The 21,142-nt window shown below is 40.1% G+C and overlaps 1 protein-coding gene across 1 annotated transcript in view; it reads left to right on the top strand.

Moving 5' to 3' along the window:
• LINGO2 (leucine rich repeat and Ig domain containing 2) overlaps positions 1–18,609 on the top strand; it is a 545,477-nt gene extending 526,868 nt beyond the window's left edge. Inside the window, exon 6 of the mRNA XM_042787612.1 lies at positions 9,780–18,609. Coding sequence (XP_042643546.1) covers positions 9,816–11,636 — 1,821 coding nt within the window. The 5' untranslated portion in view covers positions 9,780–9,815 and the 3' untranslated portion in view covers positions 11,637–18,609. The remainder of the gene's footprint in view (positions 1–9,779) is intronic.
• Positions 18,610–21,142: the final 2,533 nt, after the last annotated feature.

The raw sequence follows: 21,142 nt of genomic DNA, 5'->3' as shown, positions 1-21,142 counted from the left end.
CTTCCCCTTCAACTGACCAACAATCTCAGTGAGAATGTCATTTTGTCTACAATTCGTGCAAATATCTCTACTTTCTTTTCCTGTCATTTATGCATGAAATGACTCCTGTGAGATAATCCTTAAGGTTTATCATCTTTTCCTTCAAATTTCTTCCTGAAATTCACTTTCTCTGTGACAAATGCAAGTTGGTAAATCATTGGGTTAGAAACAGAAGGTGTACTGGTGGCTTCATTTCTTTGCTTAATTTCAGATAATCTGGATTTCTAAGCCTTGTACAAGTAATTTCCTTAATCATGTGAATTTATTGTTGTGATTTTCTTACCTACTGTTGTTTGGCATATTTGTTTCTTTCACTTTGATTCAAATAATAATCTAAGCATTTGGAGTAAAATTATACCCACTTGCCCAGTTTTAGAACACCCAGTACAAAGATTTTAACCAATCTAACAATAATACTAGTGAATACCCATTCAAAATATTCCTCTGGTTGTCTTTTTTTCTTTTTTTTCCCATTTCTATATCATGTCTGCTATAATGGGATACCAGTCTGTGTCTCAGTATTAGTAGTATAACCAGGGAACTGTTAGAAACAAGTACTGTTTCTTCTGAAAACAAATGCAACTTGACTGTAATTTCTGAGTCAGTGTTAGCCCATGAAGCTTCTCCTGATGACTTACTAGTAGAGAATGATTCCAGGACTGCAGAATAATTGAGTTAAAACTTTGTTTCCAATTCAGTGAATTGGTAGACTGGCAGTTGCTGTTGCTGCTGCTGCTGTTCAAGATTTCTTCCAATCTATTAACTATTGGAATGCTGATAGACTGCTACTTAATGTTCTACAGTTTATTTAAATGCTGAGATGTTTAAGAAATCAATAAAGGGAGGGAGAACAAAATCGCTGCATAAGCAAAAAAAAGCTTCATTAAAGAGGCTTAGAAGAGAAGTTAGTACACTATATTTCACTTGAGTCATTTCTGAGATGCTCTGATTTAAAGAAAAATGCTCCTTGGAGAGTGTATAGGGAGGCTTCACTTGGTCTGCAATAAAGCTTGGGATCAATACACAAAGCTTAGATAATTTACTGGCATACAACTTGGTGAGGCAAAGTCTTTAGTACACATTGGCTCTTGCATTTAAAGACCATATGGTGGGAATGTCAAGATTGCACAGCCTAGTCTGAAAATGCCACAGTCATGATTTCATTCATCCTCCTTGAATCATTGTGCCTTACTGTAAGAACATTCCTAAATGTCTAATATTTTCATGTGTCTTTTTGACTGTCCCTAAAACCATCTCAGTTTGTCATCTTCCCAGCCTGTTCACATTTGTCCCCTGGGCAAAACTTCCCACCACTGACACCTTGTGCAGTCCAGCAGCAATGACTCCTCACCCTCCCTGCCCTTATCTGCTGTGGTCCAACATCAGAGGAGAACACAGGAAAGCCAGATCATCTGGTCTTCCAAAATATTTGCAATAGGTAGTTGAGACATAAGGTTCTAAGTAAAAACCTTCCCAAACCACGCTGAGCTGGGAAAAAGTTTGCACCACACAGGTAAAATCTGTACTAGTTTTAGCTGCTCATATTCAATAACTGTCTACTCAGTACACAAGTAAAGGTGCTTGGTTGCAATGGTTTGGCTTACTGTTTGCTGAAGTGTGACACATACTGACAGGAATGGCAAAGACAGGATCCTTCCTACTCCTTAGTATCTGTTCCCTGTTCCAAAATACAAGAATGCTAAAATTCAGCAAGCAAGAGGAGAAAGAAACAATCTTAAATAAGGAGAACAACTTACTTTACCTGAACACAGGCTCATAAAAAGTCCATCTTGATGCCTTATTCTTTGAATAATGTGAAGGACAGACACAGTTTAAACCACCCTGTATTATGTTTCTGTGGCCAGGTTTTGGTAGTGGGGGAGCTACAGGGGCGGCTTCTCTGAGAAGCTGAGAGAAGCTTCTCCCATGTCTGACAGAGCCAATGGCAGGCAGCTCCAAGATGGACCCGCCACTGGCCAAGGCCAAGCCCATCAGCAACGGTGGTAACACCTCTGGGATACCATATTTAATAAGGGGAAATACCTGCTGTGCAACAGCGTCTGGGAGAGGGGAGTGAGAATATGTGAGAGAAACAACTCTGCAGACACCAAGGCCAGTGAGGAAGGAGGGGGAGGAGGTGCTCCAGGTGCCAGAGCAGAGATCCTCCTGCAGCCTGTGAAGCCCATGGTGAGGCAGGCTGTGCCCTGCACCCACGGAGGTCCACGGTGGAGCAGATCTCCACCTGCAGCCCAGGGAGGAGCCCACACTGGAGCACGGGGATGCCTGGAGGAGGCTGTGACCCCGTGGAAAGCCCACGCTGGAGCAGGCTCCTGGCAGGACCTGTGGCCCCATGGAGAGAGGAGCCCACGCTGGAGCAGGTTTGCTGGCAGGACTTGTGACCCCGTGGGGGACCCACGCTGGAGCAGTCTGTGACTGCGCCCCATGGGAGGGACCCACAGTGGAGCAGTTTGAGAAGAATTGCAGACTATGGGAAAGGCTGACATTGCAGAAGTTTATGGAGGACTGTCTCCTGTGAGAGGGACCCCACACTGGGGCAGGGGAAGAGTGTGAACAGTCCTCCTCCTGAGGAGAAAGGAACGGCAGAGACAACATGTGATGGACTGACACAACCCCCGTTCCACATCCCCCTGCAACACTGGGGGACAGGGGGTAGAGAAAATCAGGAGTAAGGTTAATCCCAGGAAGAAGTGAAGGGTAAGGATAAGGTGCTTTAAGATGTAATTTTTAATTTAACATTATCCTACTCTGATTTATTTGGTAATAAATTAATTTTCTCTAAGTTGAGTCTGTTTTGCCCATGACAGTCACTGGTGAATGATGTCGCCCTGTCCTTATCTTGACCCATGAACCTTTCCTTATATTTTCTCTCCCCTGTCCAGCTGAGGAGGGAAGTTATAGAGAGGCTTTGGTGGGCACCTTTGAAATAGGGACTTCACCTGTTTCTCAGGACTAGCTGGTAGCGTTTAGGTGAATAATCAGTGTGAGTCAGATACCTGTCATGTAATATTTCATCCTAAAAAGTTTATTTAATACAGTTAAGTATTTGAAAAGTGAATCTTAGAAGAGAAAGTATTGTGACCTCAACATCAGCCAGAATTGTCATGTCTGATATGATCTACAGGATTTTTTAGTTGACTGAAAGGCTGGGAGAAGGAGAGTGAAAGGTGAGATCAAAACTACCAAGCTGGAGTATCAAACAGGCAGCTAGTAACAGAAACAGTTCTAACTCTCACCTTTTCTGAATAAGCCTGGTCCCACAAAATACTGGAGCATCAGATTGTGCAAGGAAAGGAGCCTGGTCAAATAGACTCTCACTTTCAGCTATAAAGGCTTCAAAATTAGTCTGAGGGAGAGGGAGAATATATGGCATATTTGCATGTCTTGACACATTCGTATCTGTGATATTCAGAATTGCAAAGCATTCTGAGAGAACATCAGGTTATTTTTTTTTTTTTTTATAGTTCTTCAATTTAAAAACTATAGGATACTGGTACATACACATTCTTGTAAAGCATTTAAGTGTAGATTCAAAGCTGTAGAACTTTGTGCAAAATTATTTGTATTTCAAAGCAGTAGATATGGCTGGTTTGGGTGAGATCACACAGAACTATTAACTAATTACTTTAATGAGCTTTCTTAATTGCATATCTGGACTTTGACCTAGGTCCTGTGTTGAAAAAGATTATCAGCCAATAGTAACTTGACCCTTGACTTTGGACTTAAGAAACAGAGCTAGAGTATCATGGTTTGAGCTCAGAGGGCAACTGAGCACCACACAGCCACTCACTCCCCCTCTCCCACCCAGTGATGAGAAGGAGAAAATAAGTAAAGGCTTGGTATTTGAGATAGGACAGGGAGGGGAAAATCACCTGTTATGATCATGGGCAAAAGACAGACTCGATAGGGAAAGAAAAAAAAAATATATATAAATTTAATATGGACACTAACAACAGCAACATTTAACTGACAGGGTAGGGCAGTGAGAAGCATTACCACAACCATATAACACCTGCCCCCACTCCTTCCTGTCGTGGTTTAGGCCTGGTTGGCAGCCAACCACAATGCAGCGGCTCTCTCTCCCTTCCCCTCCGGCAATGAGAAGGGACAGAGAGCCAGGCTTGGGGTTTGAGATAGGACTGGGATGGGGAAAAATTCCCCTTTATGATCACGAGCAAAAGGCAGACTCGTTAGGGGAAGAAAAAAAAAAGAACATATATTTATTACAGACACTAACAACACATAACAGAGTAGGACAGTGAGAAGCATTGCCACATCTTGAGAACACCTTCCCCCCACCCCTCCCTTCTTCCCGGGCTCAGCTCTGCTCCTGATATCTCTACCTCCTCCCCCAGTGGCGCAGGGGCAGGGAATGGGGGGTGCAGTCAGTGCTGCCACTTTCTTCATCTTCGGTGAGGGCAGTGTCCAGAACTTGTTCCTCCTGCTCCATCATGGTCCCCCTCTCACAGGAGACAGTCCTCCACAAACTTTCTCCAACTTGAATTCCTCCCATGGGCCGCAGTGTTCCCCACACTGCTCCGTCATGGGTCACTAACTTCCTCCGACTGGATTCCCTCCCACGGCTGCAGCCCTTCCTGAGCTGCTCCGGCGTGGGACTCCCCCGCATGCTGCAATCCTCCCAGCGCTGAATTACAGTAGCGGGGCTGCCTTTTCCCATGAGACCCTGGCCTTCTTCGGGCACAGAACCTTGATTATTCCGAGCAGGAGCAACAGGCCATAAATCAATGTCTGCTCCACCGTAGATCTCCATGGGTGGCGGGGGGGGGGCGCCCTGCCATCTCACCACAGGATACAGGGGGGTCTCTGCTCCAGCACACCTCCCCCCTCCTTTCTTCCTCCATTCCCCCACTGACCTTGGTGTTCACACAGCTGCAGCAACTCCTCCTCACAAGTCCTGCTGCTCGTCACCACGTCCCTTCTTAAATACATTATCGCAGAGGTGCAGCTGATTGGCTCAGTTTTGGTGCAGAAGTGGAGCTGACTTGGAGCTGGGGGAGCTTTGTGAAGCTTTTTACAGGGGGCCACCCTTATAGCCCCCCTCCCCAAAAAAACCCACCACTCACTCAATCCCAGGACATAGAGAAAGATAAAAAGGAGATAGTTTTTTGTTTGTTTGTTTGCTTTTAAAATAAGCAAGTCTCTGATATATTTTATTTTCTGAGTGTATCAAAGTATCATAAGTACCCCAGAAAGGTCAGAAAACAATTTGACGTTCTCATTCCCATTCAAGCATATAAAAACTGACAGTTCACCATTATTCACTGTTTTATTAAAATTTTTGTGCTAACAAGCTATAATTTTAGAGAAGTACTCCACAGTGCAATGCATAGTACAGTCACAGAATTAAAAGCTTATATGGATGTATACTTGTATTCATGCACTTCATTTTCTTGTATGTATCACTGAGGAAAAGTTGTACAGAGGGATGCAAAGAAGGATAATGAGGTAATCCTGCAGACGTTTAGAAAGAATTCCTGTATTCTCAAAGTATGTAGTGCTGATTCTTTAAGCAGGTTGAAAAATGTCATGTTGAACAGTGATCTGATAGTTTAGCACAGTGTCAGGGAGGTTGTCAATTAATTAACATACCACAAGCCTAAAGAAATGTGGGAAATCATTTTTCACTGAAAGAAATCATCTTGCAGTGAAAAATATGTTTTAATGTATAATTTCATTCAGATTTTTAAACTGTAACATTGATGTTTAATGGCTTTATAGTAATAAGCAATGGTGACCTCACTGACACAGAATATACTTTAGGGATGAAGATGTATCCTTTCAAATTGTTCTCACACTGAAAGCCCACAGGATGTCTTTCTAGTGATGTTACCAGGTATGTCCTGAAAATACCACTTCGCTTTCATTAAATTCAAACTGGATCATAGCAATAGCTGGTTCACTGTAGGCTTCTCCCAACACTCACCTTGACCTGCAAAGAGTCAGAAATCTTTAAGTTGCCCATATTTCTTTTGATAGACCTCTTACTTTTTGTTCATTATTTGCACAATGAGGTAAGTTTACTTTTTTTGCACAATGAAGATAAAGACATTTTTGCACAAAGCTGTTCAAAGCTAAGGGTGCAGTCACAGATGTGGTTAGCAGGAAGCATGCTAGTATCATCTGAGTCAATGTAAATTGAAATAAACCATTTAATTTATGTTTTATTTTAACCTGTACTTATTGATCCAAATATGACTTGCAATTTAATATATTTTATTGGTTTTCCTTACTGAAGTGTAATTTACTCCATTTTAAATCTCAATGCCAAATTTTGCTTGCCTGCAAGTGTATACACACATACATGCACCCTTATAGACAAATGCATATCCAGCTTCATCTGTGTGTACATACCCTTGCAGAAAGCAACTGTTATTGTTCAAATTGCTTTATTAACACTACTTTTCTTTATTCCAGCCACAGTCAAAAAATCCTTTTATCATCTTTTGTACTGTCCCATCTTCTACTTTATACTCCTTAGAAGTTTTAGTTACCAGGTGGCTTGGATAGCTGCAAAAAGCATGTCATAGTTTTGCTATATAAAATGAACACTCCAGGGATGCTTGTCTTCCACTGAACCTGTTTACTTTGTGCTTCATACATTAAGTGAATAAGGTGGGAAATTAATTCCCTGTGTGCTAGAAGTATCGGTATGAAAGCACTAACCTCACAGACTGAGCTCTGAAAGTAATGATCAGAGCACCTGAAAACCACTTTGATCTGAATTCATTGCAAACACCTAACTCACAGACCCCTATAGATTTCCAGTTTTAACTTAGTGCCTAATGAAGTGAAGTTTATCTCTGAAAACCTTTGTCACAGCTGGACATAACAAGCAATAGTTACTTGCAAGACTACAACTTAAGGGGGAAACTAAATGAATCTCAGCAGGTTGTCCTTCTAGGACAAAGTTGAAATGTGCTTTTATAGGTATCATAATAAAGAATAGTCTTCATCCAGGTCCCCAGACTACATCGCAAAACCAGCACGCAATTTGCCTCATATTATTAGTAGCTGCATAGAAGTGTCAGAGTGGAAAGAAGCCACGTCAGTCAGGAGTGAGATTCTTCCACAGAACTATGGGAGGAGTAACAGGTGCACCACTCATTTATGGTCAGTCAAAGAACACAATTTATATGCAGATCCAAGAGAATTCGTTGTTCACCCAATTAAGTTTTTAACAGTCAAAGCACAACAGCTGATTATTACTTAGTCCAGTTACAACAATGCTCTTGTTTACAATCCAAACCACCCAGTTTCTGTTGAGAATTGTTAGTGATACGATAAGATCAGTAGATATAAATATCTGCTCTTTTTCCCGCATGTTGAATTCTCACCCTTCTGATCATCCACAATTTGAGAGGGCAACCCTCCTCTCTCAGGCAAGATGATCTGGTGAGTTATCACATCTCAAGTTGTTTGCCAGGGGAGTATGGTGGTGTTGTGGCAGAGTTACTGGTGGGAGTTTCTTCTTCATCAGTCTGGGGTTTACTCAATATTATTTTTATGTGCTTCAAACAGCTTATTTGCTAAAATAACTGTCTGACTGCATCATAAATTTAGCTATACTGTATTTGTTTAAATCTATGAATCCTTCTCTGTGTTCAGGAAGATATCTTTTATGATACAATCCACATGACTGCACACAGATGAACAAAAGTTGACTCAAATTTAAGTTGAAAACTTCTTAAGCACTAGCCAGATGATTCTCAAAGCCCAAACACACAGGTCAAGCGGTGAATGCCTGGCCATTGGGTAATTTTGTCATTATGGGTAGGATCATCTGGGCAATAGCCATCTGTCCAGACCTGAAAGGAAGTTACAGTCAGGTGTTATATAAATAATTTTACAAGTACAACTAAAATGAAGCCCAAATTAACCAGTCTGGAAAAGGCCTCATAAGTCCTGAATCATCTTGCAAGACATTAATGTTATGAAGCCTGAATCCCAGTACTACCACTTGGCCTCATCAAGTTGGCTTCACCACTTTTCAGGCAATTCTGTAGTCCTTGCTTGCAGTATGCCTTGCTCTGTGAGTATCTCAGACACACCTTCCTTTGATGAGCACCTACAGTATTTTAAAAATGCATTTTCTTCTTTTAAAATGGGGTTTGAGTGTCTTCATTCAGTAGTTACCCTTGAAAAAGTCTCTTGCCTATGGTAACTAAATCTGTAAAGTATAGCCTTTGGAAAAAGCTAATTAGTTTAATAGAGGTTATCTTGTCTTCTACTATGCTCAGATTTAACTTGAAGGCAGGAATTAATAAATCTTACTAATTGTGTTTTCCATGGAATCTGTTGTGCTTCTTTGGACACTGCACTGCTTTTAAACAGCCAGCTCATCTTATCTTGTTTTTCTCTCTCTCAGAGCTAGTTTACATGTCTTAAAAATACAAAGATGTATTCTGTAAACTTTCTCAGGTCTTTGATTCTAAGAATCACACAAAATCTTTCTGTACAGTAAAAGCAAAGAATCAATTTGTCCCTAATATAAATTCTAATCAGAGATGTATCAGTTCTTCCTTCTTCATCTGAGCCATTGTGTATGTGTATGTGCGAACAAGCTCCATCTATTTATAGATGTAATGTATGCATTAAATTTTAAAAGGAATCTTTTCATTATCAAGAAGCTCCTTTTCTTGAAGATAATACATCATTAAGGTTTGCCTTAAAACACTGACATGAATAGGAAAGACAAAAGCCTCATTTCATACCACCTCACAGAGGCCCAATGCTGTAAAACGTGATTAGCCCTATTTGCAAAGTGTATGATGTTTATCTGTGCATTAGTTATAGCTCTGACTTGAGGAGACTCACTGAGAGTGAGAAAAAAGTAAAACCTAACCTCTTTTACTGTTTGTAGTAGGAAAATCTGTTACGTCTGCTCTGACATCTGGAGGGGAAATGCATGCTGGATAAACAGATCCCTTGAAAAGCCTAATGATAATGAAGGAAAATCTGGGGTTTTTTTGTTGTTCTTGCCATTCACAATCATAGAATCATGGAATGGTTTGAGTTGGAAGGTACCTTAAAGAGCATCTAGTTCCAACCCCCCCTGCCACGGGCAGGGACACCTTCCACCAGACCAGGTTGCTCAAAGCCCCGTCCAGCCTGGCCTTGAACCCTTCCAGGGAGGGGGCAGCCACAGCTTCTCTGGGCAACCTGTTCCAGTGCCTCACCACCCTCACAGGAAAGAATTTCTTCCTTATATCTAATCTAAATCTACCTTCTTGCAGTTTAAAACCATTACCCCTCATCTTATCACTACACCCCCTGATAAAGGGTCCCTCTCCACCTTTCCTGTAGCCCTCTTTAAGTACTGGAAGGCCACTGTAAGGTCTCCCTGGAGCCTTCTCTTCTCTAGGCTGAACAATCCTAGCTCTCTGAGCCTGTCCTCATAAGGGAGGTGCTCCAGCCTCCTGATCTTCTTCATCACCTCCTCTGGATACACTCGAGTAGGTCCATGTCTTTCTTATTTTGGGGACCCCAGAGCTGAACACAGCACTGCAGGTGAGATCTCACGAGATCGGAGTAAAGGGTAAGAATCCCCTCCCTCAACCTGCTGGCCACACTTCTCTTAATAGGTCTTCTTTTGTTTCAAATAAAAACACACATGTCTGCTTTGAAATGGTACTGTAAAATTAGCAGAGATCTCTTTTTGCTGCAGACTTATCATCTCTCCTTTCTCATCCTTATCCCCACAGGCCCGTGACGGAGGGTTAGACCGGATCAGTGGAGTCATGCGTCACACAGCTGTATCATGCTGGCAGCCGTTCCTGGGTCTGACTGTACTGCTAGTCTTCATGGGACACACCATAGGCTGCCCAGCCCGCTGTGAATGCTCAGCCCAGAACAAATCTGTCAGCTGTCACCGAAGGCGTCTGATGTCCATCCCAGAGGGCATTCCCATTGAGACCAAAATCTTGGACCTCAGCAAGAACCGACTGAAGAGCGTCAACCCGGAGGAGTTCACATCATATCCTTTGCTTGAGGAGATTGACCTCAGTGACAATATAGTTGCCAATGTGGAGCCTGGAGCCTTTAACAATCTCTTCAACTTGCGCTCCCTGAGGCTGAAAGGAAACCGTCTGAAACTTGTCCCCCTTGGGGTGTTCACTGGTTTGTCAAACTTAACAAAGCTCGATATAAGTGAAAACAAGATTGTCATTTTGCTGGACTACATGTTCCAAGATCTGCATAACCTAAAAACTCTGGAGGTTGGTGACAATGATTTGGTTTATATATCACACAGGGCCTTTAGCGGACTGCTTAGCCTGGAGCAGCTCACCCTGGAGAGATGCAACCTCACAGCTGTACCAACAGAAGCTCTTTCTCACCTCCACAACCTCATCAGTCTGCATCTGAAACAGCTTAACATTAACGCTTTGCCTGCATATGCCTTCAAAAGACTCTTTCGCTTGAAAGACCTAGAGATAGAGGCCTGGCCCCTCCTGGACATGCTACCTGCTAACAGTCTCTACGGTCTCAACCTTACTTCTCTCTCCATCACCAACACCAATCTGTCTGCAGTACCTTACTCTGCTTTTAAACATCTGGTTTACCTGACACATCTAAACCTCTCTTACAACCCTATCAGCACCATTGAAGCAGGCATGCTTTCAGATTTAGTGCGCCTGCAGGAACTCCATGTGGTGGGGGCCCAGCTACGTACCATTGAATCACACGCTTTCCAAGGGCTCCGATTCTTACGTGTTCTTAATGTGTCACAAAACCTGCTAGAAACCCTAGAAGAGAATGTATTCCATTCCCCCAAAAGCCTTGAGGTCCTCTGCATTAACAACAATCCTCTGGCCTGTGATTGCCGTCTCCTTTGGATTTTACAAAGACAACCCACTTTGCAGTTTGGAGGCCAGCCACCAATGTGTGCTGGTCCAGACAGTGTCAAAGAGAGGTCATTTAAAGACTTTCACAGCACAGCTCTTTCCTTTTACTTCACCTGTAAGAAGCCCAAGATACAAGACAAGAAGGTGCAATACCTGGTAGTGGAGGAAGGGCAGACAGTGCAGTTGATGTGCAATGCTGATGGGGATCCGCAGCCTACCATATCCTGGGTTACCCCACGTCGAAGACTGGTCACAACTAAATCAAATGGAAGAGCTACTGTGCTGGGAGATGGCACCCTGGAGATCCGATTTGCTCAAGACCAGGACACTGGGATCTATGTTTGTATTGCAAGTAATGCAGCTGGGAATGACACCTATTCGGCCTCCCTTACAGTAAAGGGGTTTACTTCAGACCGTTTCCTTTACGCCAACAGGACCCCTATGTATATGACAGACTCCAACGACACAAGTTCCAATGGAACTAATGTGAACACCTTCTCTCTGGACCTTAAGACAATATTAGTGTCCACAGCTATGGGCTGTTTCACATTCCTTGGAGTGGTTTTATTTTGTTTCCTCCTTCTTTTTGTGTGGAGCCGAGGGAAAGGCAAACACAAAACCAGCATTGACCTTGAATATGTCCCTCGCAAAAACAATGGTGCTGTGGTTGAAGGGGAGGTTGCTGGACCACGAAGGTTCAATATGAAAATGATTTGATGGTATTCTGCTAGGAGTGCTTTTTCTGTGGCATTAAAACCAATTAAACCAGCCTGGCATGTGGAATTGCTAGGCAGAAGCAGCTTAATACAGCTGTCAGTGTATCAAAAGGTTACATGAAAATGGAAAGACTATTTGTGGTTATACAGCAGAGCCTCCAAACCTTGAGGCAGATATGTCAGGGCCTTTCATAGAACTGGTAAATTGTACTAACTGTTTGCATTGCAAATATTGGCATTCTGGGGATATCAGCAATGAACCGCTGGCTCATGTTCATGGACAATTGTTCAACATTTTCTACCACTACAAAAAGAAAAAGGAAAAAAAAAGCCTACAGTGTAGGATTTACATACTTAAAGAAAAAGACACATTTGTCTAAAACATACTCTACAGTGAAATTTGTATCTATAGATCTCATTTGGTAAAAATTTGCATCATCCCTTCTAGCTGGTTCAACACCACAAAAATTTGGTAGTTTTTTTTAATCTACATCTATACTGTGTGCATTTTAAAGCAATACAAATGAGAGGTTGTGCTTTTAGATATCCACCAATACTGACCCAAGTGTGATGTCACCCTCCTTTTATCTACCATCTAACCCAAATTAGACTCTTGTAGTTACTAATTAGAAATAACATAAGATATTTTTCTCCTCATGTAGAAGGCCAGAGATAAATAGTTGAGAGCAAAATTGCTCAGCTCTGTTGATCTTCTCTTCATATAAATATAAGGCATGTGCCTAGTTTTGATACAGAATGGAATATTTTTTATATCTGTGATATCACACTGGACCAGTTTACTGTAACATAGCCCTGGATCTCACCCAGGGAAGGCAACCCACTAGACATTGCTGGCATAGAGGAGTTGAGTTCTACCTTTAAAAGAGAAAGCTCTTTTTGTTATCCCTGATTTTAATTTCAAAGCTACTGTTAAAATGTTAATGGGTACTAGGCAAAAAGAAAGAACTTAATACATTCTGCATACTTCGTGGGAAATATGGTCATCTTACTATTCATACAAGTGAATTAAAACATATAAACTCTCTGCTACTAGGAATGAACTCTTCTCCAATGCCAAGTAAACTACGGTTGTCCATGCATAATATGGGGATTATAATACTAAAATAATGTTTAAAAAATGATAGCCTCAAAAAAGGCTAACATACTGCCAGATATAATGAACCTCTAGCCACTGTCATTCTCATCTTGTATATTTGTAGATAACACATAAACGCAAAGCTAGTTTCCAAGAACAGATTACTTAGCTATTCTTGATGCCATTTTAATAACTATGTGGTTATGTTTCTTTCAGGGGCAGTATCTTAGAGCAAGAGGGGCAAGTTTTTCCAGGTTTTAGGAAGCTTTTCTAATGAAGAGGAGACAGAAGTGGAACGTTAGTTCAGTAAAAGTAACCTTTTTGTTTGTTTCTTTTATGCCTCTAAACAAATCTTCAAAAGGCTCAGAACTGAAACTTTATTCTTTATTCTTTATTGTTGTTACCACTGTTCTTGGTTTGAAATTCTCAGCAGTGGGAAGATAAAGAGTTGTTCAGCCACCTCTCAATTTTTCAGAAATTATGAGCCATAGGTTTGTTGCTAAGTTGTTGGTAACAAATACAATTTATAAATGATTGACATAACCTGGAGTAAGGATAATAATAACTCTGTACATGTTTAGCCAAAATGAAGATGAAAATATAAGACAGAACACTCAGATTAAGACTTAAGAGGCTGTGTCCAATCTTAATATAAGATTTTGGCACTTTGAAACCAAAGTCAGGCTGACCTATAATGGGATGCAGGTGCTTTTAAAATTAGTATCCACATTCTTTGGCAGACATTTTATAAGCAGGATAAAGATCTCCCATTCCTATCAAGGGAAATGTGCCAAAAGTTGTAAAATCCAGCTGCAATCCCCATGTGTAACCCTAATATAACTGTAGGACACGAGGCAAGGCAGTTTTGAGAACCTCTTTTCTTAGTGGTTGATCTTTGGTTGCACTGTTGCTACATTTTAGGTTGCCAAACTGGGGAGGATACAAGAGTTGTTAGAATTTTCTTCACTTTAGTTGGCTTTAAGTTCAGAGTTGGGTTTTCTTGCTTCCTTTTTTTTTTATGATCTGAATTAGTTAGTTGGAGATTTATGGAGATGCTTGAGACTAATCCTCTTTGTTCTATAACAGTTTGTAGAACATTAATAAAATGGAAACACCCCTGACTAAATTCTAACACCAGGGAAATTATTTTTGCTGATACAACAACCACCGCACTGAAGTCCAAAACTCTATTGTACCTTAATGTGGGCAGCTAAAGAAACAAATGGGGATAAAACAAAGTGTTTCTGAACTGCCCGTTGAAGACATTTGCATGTGCCTTTCCCTTGTAATTGTCATTTTTTCAACTAGTAATCTATTGCCCCTGCAGTCATTTCATGTTCAATGTTAGAAGCAAAAATTCTCCTAAATTCTACACAGTTGCAGCTGATTGCTTCATATTAAATGACACAATAAAAAAAAAAAAAAAAAAAAACTCTAAAAAAAAAGAAAAACTAGAAAAAATGTGCTTTTAGGATTAATTATGAATTGCTGAATTCCCCTGTTCCCTTAGAATGACTCTAAAAAGTGATTGCATTGTTAGTGCACTGCAAGGATTTCTGAGCAGTAATGTGCTTAGTTACCTATGTGAAATGTGTGCTGGTGATGAAAATCACCGCTTGCTCTTGCTGAGCACCACCTTGCAGAGCTGTCAGCATTGTGTGTATCGCCTTGAGTTCAGTCAGTATTTAGTTTTTAAGAATCAGTGTTTGCTCCCTGCAGCTAGCAATGTTCTACTTTTTGCAGCCTACTTATTTCATCGTGGACTTGGCAAGGCATATGGCATCTCTTAACAGAAGCAAGGACAGCAAGACTCAGAGGCAAGCTTTTATCTTGCTCCACATAGTCTTCTTTCTATATATTTGTGGGACACACGCTCACTGTGGCTGTTTTGAGTGAATAAGGAATACAGCATCAGGGTCAGACCTAGATAAGCACCTATTTGGCAATCTTTTTAACAACGTAGTGGCTGAATGCCTGTAATCCCTATTGATAGAGTAACTTCTGCTTCTCTGCTAGAGACCAAGGAGACACCACAGTTTATCTTACTGCAGGGGAGAAAAAGGACTGGGCTGTGCAGAGGCATCTGACCCACATGGCTCTGCTCTCATATATTCAGACGCAGGTGGACAGTGCATACGTGCCATGAAAACAGGGCATGAAGGTCTTTTCCTTATCTATGACTTGTACACTGGCTGCCTCCCACGCTGGCACAATGCCAAGCCTGAACTTACCCAGCGGTCAGTGCAACGAGACTCTGAGGAGCAGCAATAGTTCTGAAGAAAAGGAGAAAACTGGAAATGTCAAAACCAGCAGAGAAATTTGAGAAAGCAGGTACCACGGCATCCTTGTCAGTAATTCATATAAGAGCAGTGCTGAGCCTCCAACAAATACGTTTTGAAGTCCACTTCCACAGATAGGTACTCCTCTTCCATAGCAGGTGGCTGTACAAGTGCTCAGGCTTCCCATGAGTGAGTTAAAGAGGACTCTGCAGCAGTGTATTAAGAAAAGAGTTTACAATGACATAAAGATGGATTAAGACTAAGCAGTGCCCCTCCTTATATTATTTTTAGGTTTTGAGGTGGTTTTCTTTTTTCCCCCCCTTCATTTCTTATTAACTTGTCAGCATTCTTTTCAAAAAGGCTTCATCCACAATATCAGCTCAGTTAGATGCAGACTGGGAGACTGCTTTTACCCTCTGTTTTCCCATCGCTCACCATTCACACATGCTCCCAGTGCCAACAGTGTCAACAGCTCCAGATATGACTGAAATCAGCCAGGAAACTCTGAGCCTCTAGAGATCTGTTGATGCAAGCTGATATCACTAGGCATTTTTTAACTAAAATGTTTTTTAATTAAGTTGACATCATTGTCACACTGCCATTCAAGCTTTCCTTTATTTACATGAATTGTAGTTATCTTTTTTTCCTTATTTCTTGCGTCATGGTATTGCATCACCTATAATGGTAACAATTATACCACCATAAGGAAAATTAAGAGAGAAAGCCACATTGCACCCTCAACACCACAAATTGTAGTTAAGGCATATGAAACACAGTAAGAAACCAGCTTTAATATGTAATGAAAAGTCTTATCTAAACCTTGTGATAGAAGAAAGAGAAACTTTGGAATGTAGACCATGTTGCTACTGAATCACATCAAAGATGCATAGAGGTACTTTCCTACACCATGCTTAGATATCTGGTTTAGTTATTAGACTTCTCCCAAAAAACTTTCAGGATGTGGCAACACCAGAAGCTCACATTTAACCCAGAAAAAGACACATCAGCTGAATATCCAATAGAGCAAGCAGTTTCTGGCTGCCCAAGGACAACAGCAGTTTCTAGCAGGGACAGCCAAGAAACTGTAGTCATTGTTATTTTGCCTCATCCACTACTGCATCCTGTAAAAAAAAAGGATCCATTAGCCAGTAATAAAATGGAATCCTTACTCATTTTTCTTCAAACAGGACAAAATTTGTATAAATAAGCTACAGTCTGTTCCACCTCTACCCCAAGCAGTGAAACATCAGCAAGAAGTGAGGACGGGGAAGCCTATTCTGCTGGTCAGTTTGTTAGTGATCTTTTTCCCCTCATTGATCCTAGTCTACCTGGGGCTAGCATGATGACTGCTTTGTCCATTCCCATCCTCTCAGCTCACAATGTGGCTTGACACGGAGTAGCAGGGAAAGGAGCATGTGATCAAGCTGTCCCTCCTCCTTGAACTGAAACTCTGGTCTTCTCAAATAAAACAACCAGCACAGCAGCAGTATTTTAGAAATCTCTGTCTGCTGCAGCTGATCTGTAGTTGTGCCATAAGACAACATGTGGGAAAACACTGGATACATGATTTCTGACCTTATTTCAGTATCCTAGGTGATTGCTCTTTGTGCTGAATAAAACTAAGAAAGAAGAACTAAAAAAAACTTTCATCCAGTAGTTTAAAAGTTAAAATGTGCCTGGAGGAGTTAAAGGAACATCTTTGGAAAAGACAAAGGGCCAGATTTCTGGACGATCAATGAAACAATTTTCAAGTTAGCTAAGCAATTTGGATGCCCTGTTCCTATCAATTGTAATAAGAATTAGAAACACAGTTTCCCTTGGCAGTTTAGAAGAAACACAGCCATTTGGTCCAGTGATACATGCTCCCTTTGTCTGTCTCTTAGCTCTGTCCTCTTCCCTTCTCATTTTCAAATGACTGTGATGCCAAATGAAGATCTCTGGATTTGGTTTAGTTTCACTGCATGTTCACATGACATTTCGAATCTAGATCTCAAAACAGGATCTTAAACCCTCTTTAAACCAAAATTAAAATAAAAAAGGAAGAAGAAGCTTGAGTAAAGCTCCTCCTGCAAATTAAATAAACCAACTTCTGTAAGGTTCTTGCTACTGGGATAGCTCCATGCCAAAAGCAATCTGCAGGTTGAATGAGTCTGAGACTTTTTTTTTTTTTACTAGAAGCAGGTGGTTGGATATAAGGCCAGCTGGAAATAAAAATCTCTATTTATAGCCTCAGCAGAATAAGAAAAGAGCTGGCACAGTCAAGAAAATGTTGCATCATATTTCAACTTAAATCTAAGGATACTTTATCCTTCATATTCAAATAAGTCATATAAGACTACAAAAGAACAGACTTTCACTTCATAATTTAATTATTTGTATTTATTCAAACTGGTACCAAAATTGTCATGAAGCAGAAGTGTTGAAGTAAGAGACTGAAAACAGATTTTCTACTCTATTCAGGCAATATAAATCAGAAGAAATCCTCTTGACACCATTCTGTTATTCGTTAGTTACACTAAAATTTTGATAAAAGAATCGAAGTTTTTTTGCTTTATACTAAATGGGCTATAGTGGAAAATAAGCAGAACTTATGTTTTAATTTTTCCTCGCCTCGTAGCATATCTTTTATTCTGGACTGTTTTAATATTTACCACTGCTAACTGAGCTGGAGAATATGAAAATGTAGATTCTGAGAAGAAAGAAAAAAATGGGAAAAAAAAAAAAAAAGGCTATCTGTAACCTTAAAGAAGTCTGCCTATTTTCATGTGTGGTATTTGCAAGCCAACAGCATTATCTCTACACACATAAGCCAAGAACAATGGCTTGAAATTTTAAGGCAGCTGGGAAGATGGTTGTCAACTTGTACACACATTAATAATTTTGATCTTTTAGAAAACAAAATATTGTTGCTTCTTAAAGAATTCTTTTATACCATTTTGATATCTAAAAGCAAATGACACTTTGGCTTCATTACACTGGGCACTGTATAAGTATGAAGTAAATGACAGCCCTGATCTGGTGAGCTTACAGCCATACAGTAGGAAGTTGGCTTCTGAGCAGGTACAAATGACAGCGAGTCTCTCATTGTTTGGGGAGGGAATGCCATAGTGCATATATATTAAAATATCATCATACTTACTGAAATCTATTTGCAAGCACATGTAGATCATATGTATATGTTTGTGTGTGCAAAAAAAGAGTTATATTTGTTTTGTTCTTTTCTTACTTAGAGTATTAAATGTATATTGTTTTTAAAAGGTGACAAGGTTAACCAGAAAAAAAAAAGTGTTGTAATTTATTTTAATATATATGATCATGAGTATGGATGGGAAATGAAACAGCCTTGCTGTTATGATCCATGAAACACATGACAAGTCAAGTTTGTCCATAAGTTCGCTTCATGTTTGAACAAAGTATACTAATATAATGGAAAAAAAAAAAAAAAAAAAAAAGGAAAAAAAAAAAAAAAAAAAAAGCTTTGTTTGTCAAGACAGTTGTCCTGAATGTCTTTTTAAAAGTTACTTTAGGGCTTATGTCATGATGTGTATCATACCTATCCAAAGTGAAACCCAAATAAATAATTCCATGGAGTGGCAAAATTTACTGGGAAAAGTGAAGAAAATTTACATCATTTCCTCTACTGTAGCTGATAACTTTTTTTTTTTTCAATGGGTAGTGGAAGAAACTAAGCTGAGGAAAGTACGCTTTTCTCAGCACCAGAGCCAAGGTCCTTAGTAACTAACCGTCACAACAGGTAATCTGCCTAGACCCACCACTCTCAAACTGAGAATATAATTCATTACATTCAGAAAGAGAAGACTCCAGCAGGTATTTTTCATCTACTCACTTTCACTGCTCCTTCATTGCATGAAGCCCTCAGACACAGAGGAAAACTTACATCACATTCAGATGTGTTTTGGGATTTATCCTCCATGTGAAGTATCAACCAGTCTGTTCCCTCACTTTCGCTTGCACAGTGTGTACAGGTAATTGATGGGGATACCAATCAGGCTAATGCTGAGAAAAAAATCTTGCCACTTATGAGCACCATGGAGAGCACAGCAGAAAGAGATTTCACCAGCTGTGTGTCACTTGGAAGACAACCAGTACTGACAATCTGCATCCGAAATGTGTTTTTTAATGAAATCACTGGTATTCAAACTCCACTGTAACTGCACCAGAAAAATTAAGTGGTAGAAAGTAGGTTCTGTTGAGCTTGAAAGCTATACCAAACCCCTGAGGCTTGCCAAATCCACCAAATCAATGGCAGAGATCAGCTTTGAAGGACACGGGCCATAATCTAAAATATTGCTACTCCCATTCTCCCACATCTAGGTACTTTCACCACAGAGAATTTTGCTTCTGCTTTCTGGGATCATCTGAAATAAGATTTATCAGTCATGAACCCATCCTCTAAACCAGGGTTCTATTCACTACAAAGGGAAAACAAAGTTGTTATTTCTACCTCAAGAAAGGAAGCAGCAGGTTGAAATCATGTTGGATTGCTGAGAGCAGAAACAGACAGGGGCTGAATCTGAGCTCTCCTGTGCCTCGTGAAATCTGTTTTATCCTTCTGCATTTGCATTTGACACTTCCAAAAGGGTTTGGCTGACTTGCACCACTGTACCCTCCTCTGCAGCAGACTGTCAAATGCAGTGAATCTGTGGGCTAAACTTAACTATAGATTATGTTAATAATTTGTTTTATTTTCATGTTCTTTTCCTTTAATTTGGTAATCTGATTAACAGTCTGCAGCGTACTACAATACTGCTTCAGTATGACGTGAAAGAAGAGCCATTGCTTCTACCACCGCATTGAGAACATTGAGTTTGGAAAAAACGTTGTTTCTTGAAAGGTTCCTCTACCCTAAGCTTTAGATTTCTTTTATGGATACAGGTTACTTTTTGGGGCTATCTGACAATATCTCAAAAGGTGGATCCTGTTCCTATATCACAGGATCTAGTGTGTAATTTCCAGTTCTTACAGTAGAAGAAACTACTAGTTTTCTCCATGATAACCAGGTAGAGAAAAACACCATTACATCAGGCAATCACTGACAAATTCATTAAAATAATCCACATTAAGGCCAGAGTCTAAACAGAAAAAAAAATGTGCTCTCCAGAGCTACTCTTTTCTTAAAAATATGTAGTAACTATAGATAACTCTTATCAGACAAACACCACTTCAGCTTTTAAAAAAACATCCCAAATTTTCTAGAGCACAGTCACTTTCATAAGTTTTTGAGAATATTTATACTTTTGCAGATCCACTATAGATTTGTCTCACAATTAGTAGCCCTATATTGGATACCACAGTAACCTTTAAATAAACAAATCTTGGCATCCAAAGTTTATTTTAAGAAATGCCTGGGTTTAATATTTTTGTATTTGAAAAAGGTAGTGGGAAATGGGAAATCACATTATTTACCAATTAATAAGCTCAATTCACATGGACTGAGTTATTCTCACATGAGAGAATGCTTACAGTGAATTTTCTGCACCATAAAACCTTCCCACATAGAGCTGTAGATGACACTCTATAAAAAGGGCTTTATTTGTCTCCTGTACTATCTGTACTGTGGGAGAGGCTGATAATTCATGCTGGGAAAGCATGAATAAATCTGAAACTACTGGATTGAGAAACACAGAGTTATTGCAAAGGACCTGACATTGTTGTCTACAGACTCAATGGCAGGCTGGGAGATTTGGTCTAAATTTCTTCTTTCCTAGATATAGGACATTCCACATGGAAAACCTTATTTTGCCTGTGTTCTTGGAAGGGTAAGTTTCAACCTTAGAAATTGAGGGGAAACATAATACAGTAAGTTAGTAAAATACAGGATTAGATAGTAGAGAATAAAATAAATTAAAACTTGGGTAAATAACTATATGACACTGATACTTAACACCTTGTCTAAATAACTTTGAAATTATTTGGATTTGCAGGAGCTGATTTATTAATTAATAGCTAGGGGATACATTGAGCTAGTTAAAGCTGTAATCACCAGCTGGAAGATCTTATTTACCTCATCAGTCCCTAAGTGGAAATTATATTTTTCTGAGCTATTTTCCAATAACTTTGCTATTTATATAACTCAAAAGCACAAGTGATGGAGAGCACACTTATTTTATT

This window comes from Tyto alba, unplaced genomic scaffold (assembly GCF_018691265.1).
Source record: "Tyto alba isolate M040663 unplaced genomic scaffold, T.alba_DEE_v4.0 Super-Scaffold_13, whole genome shotgun sequence".
NCBI classification, from domain to species: domain Eukaryota; kingdom Metazoa; phylum Chordata; class Aves; order Strigiformes; family Tytonidae; genus Tyto; species Tyto alba.
Note: the sequence above shows the minus strand (reverse complement) of the source record. Positions and strands in the feature narration are given on the sequence as shown.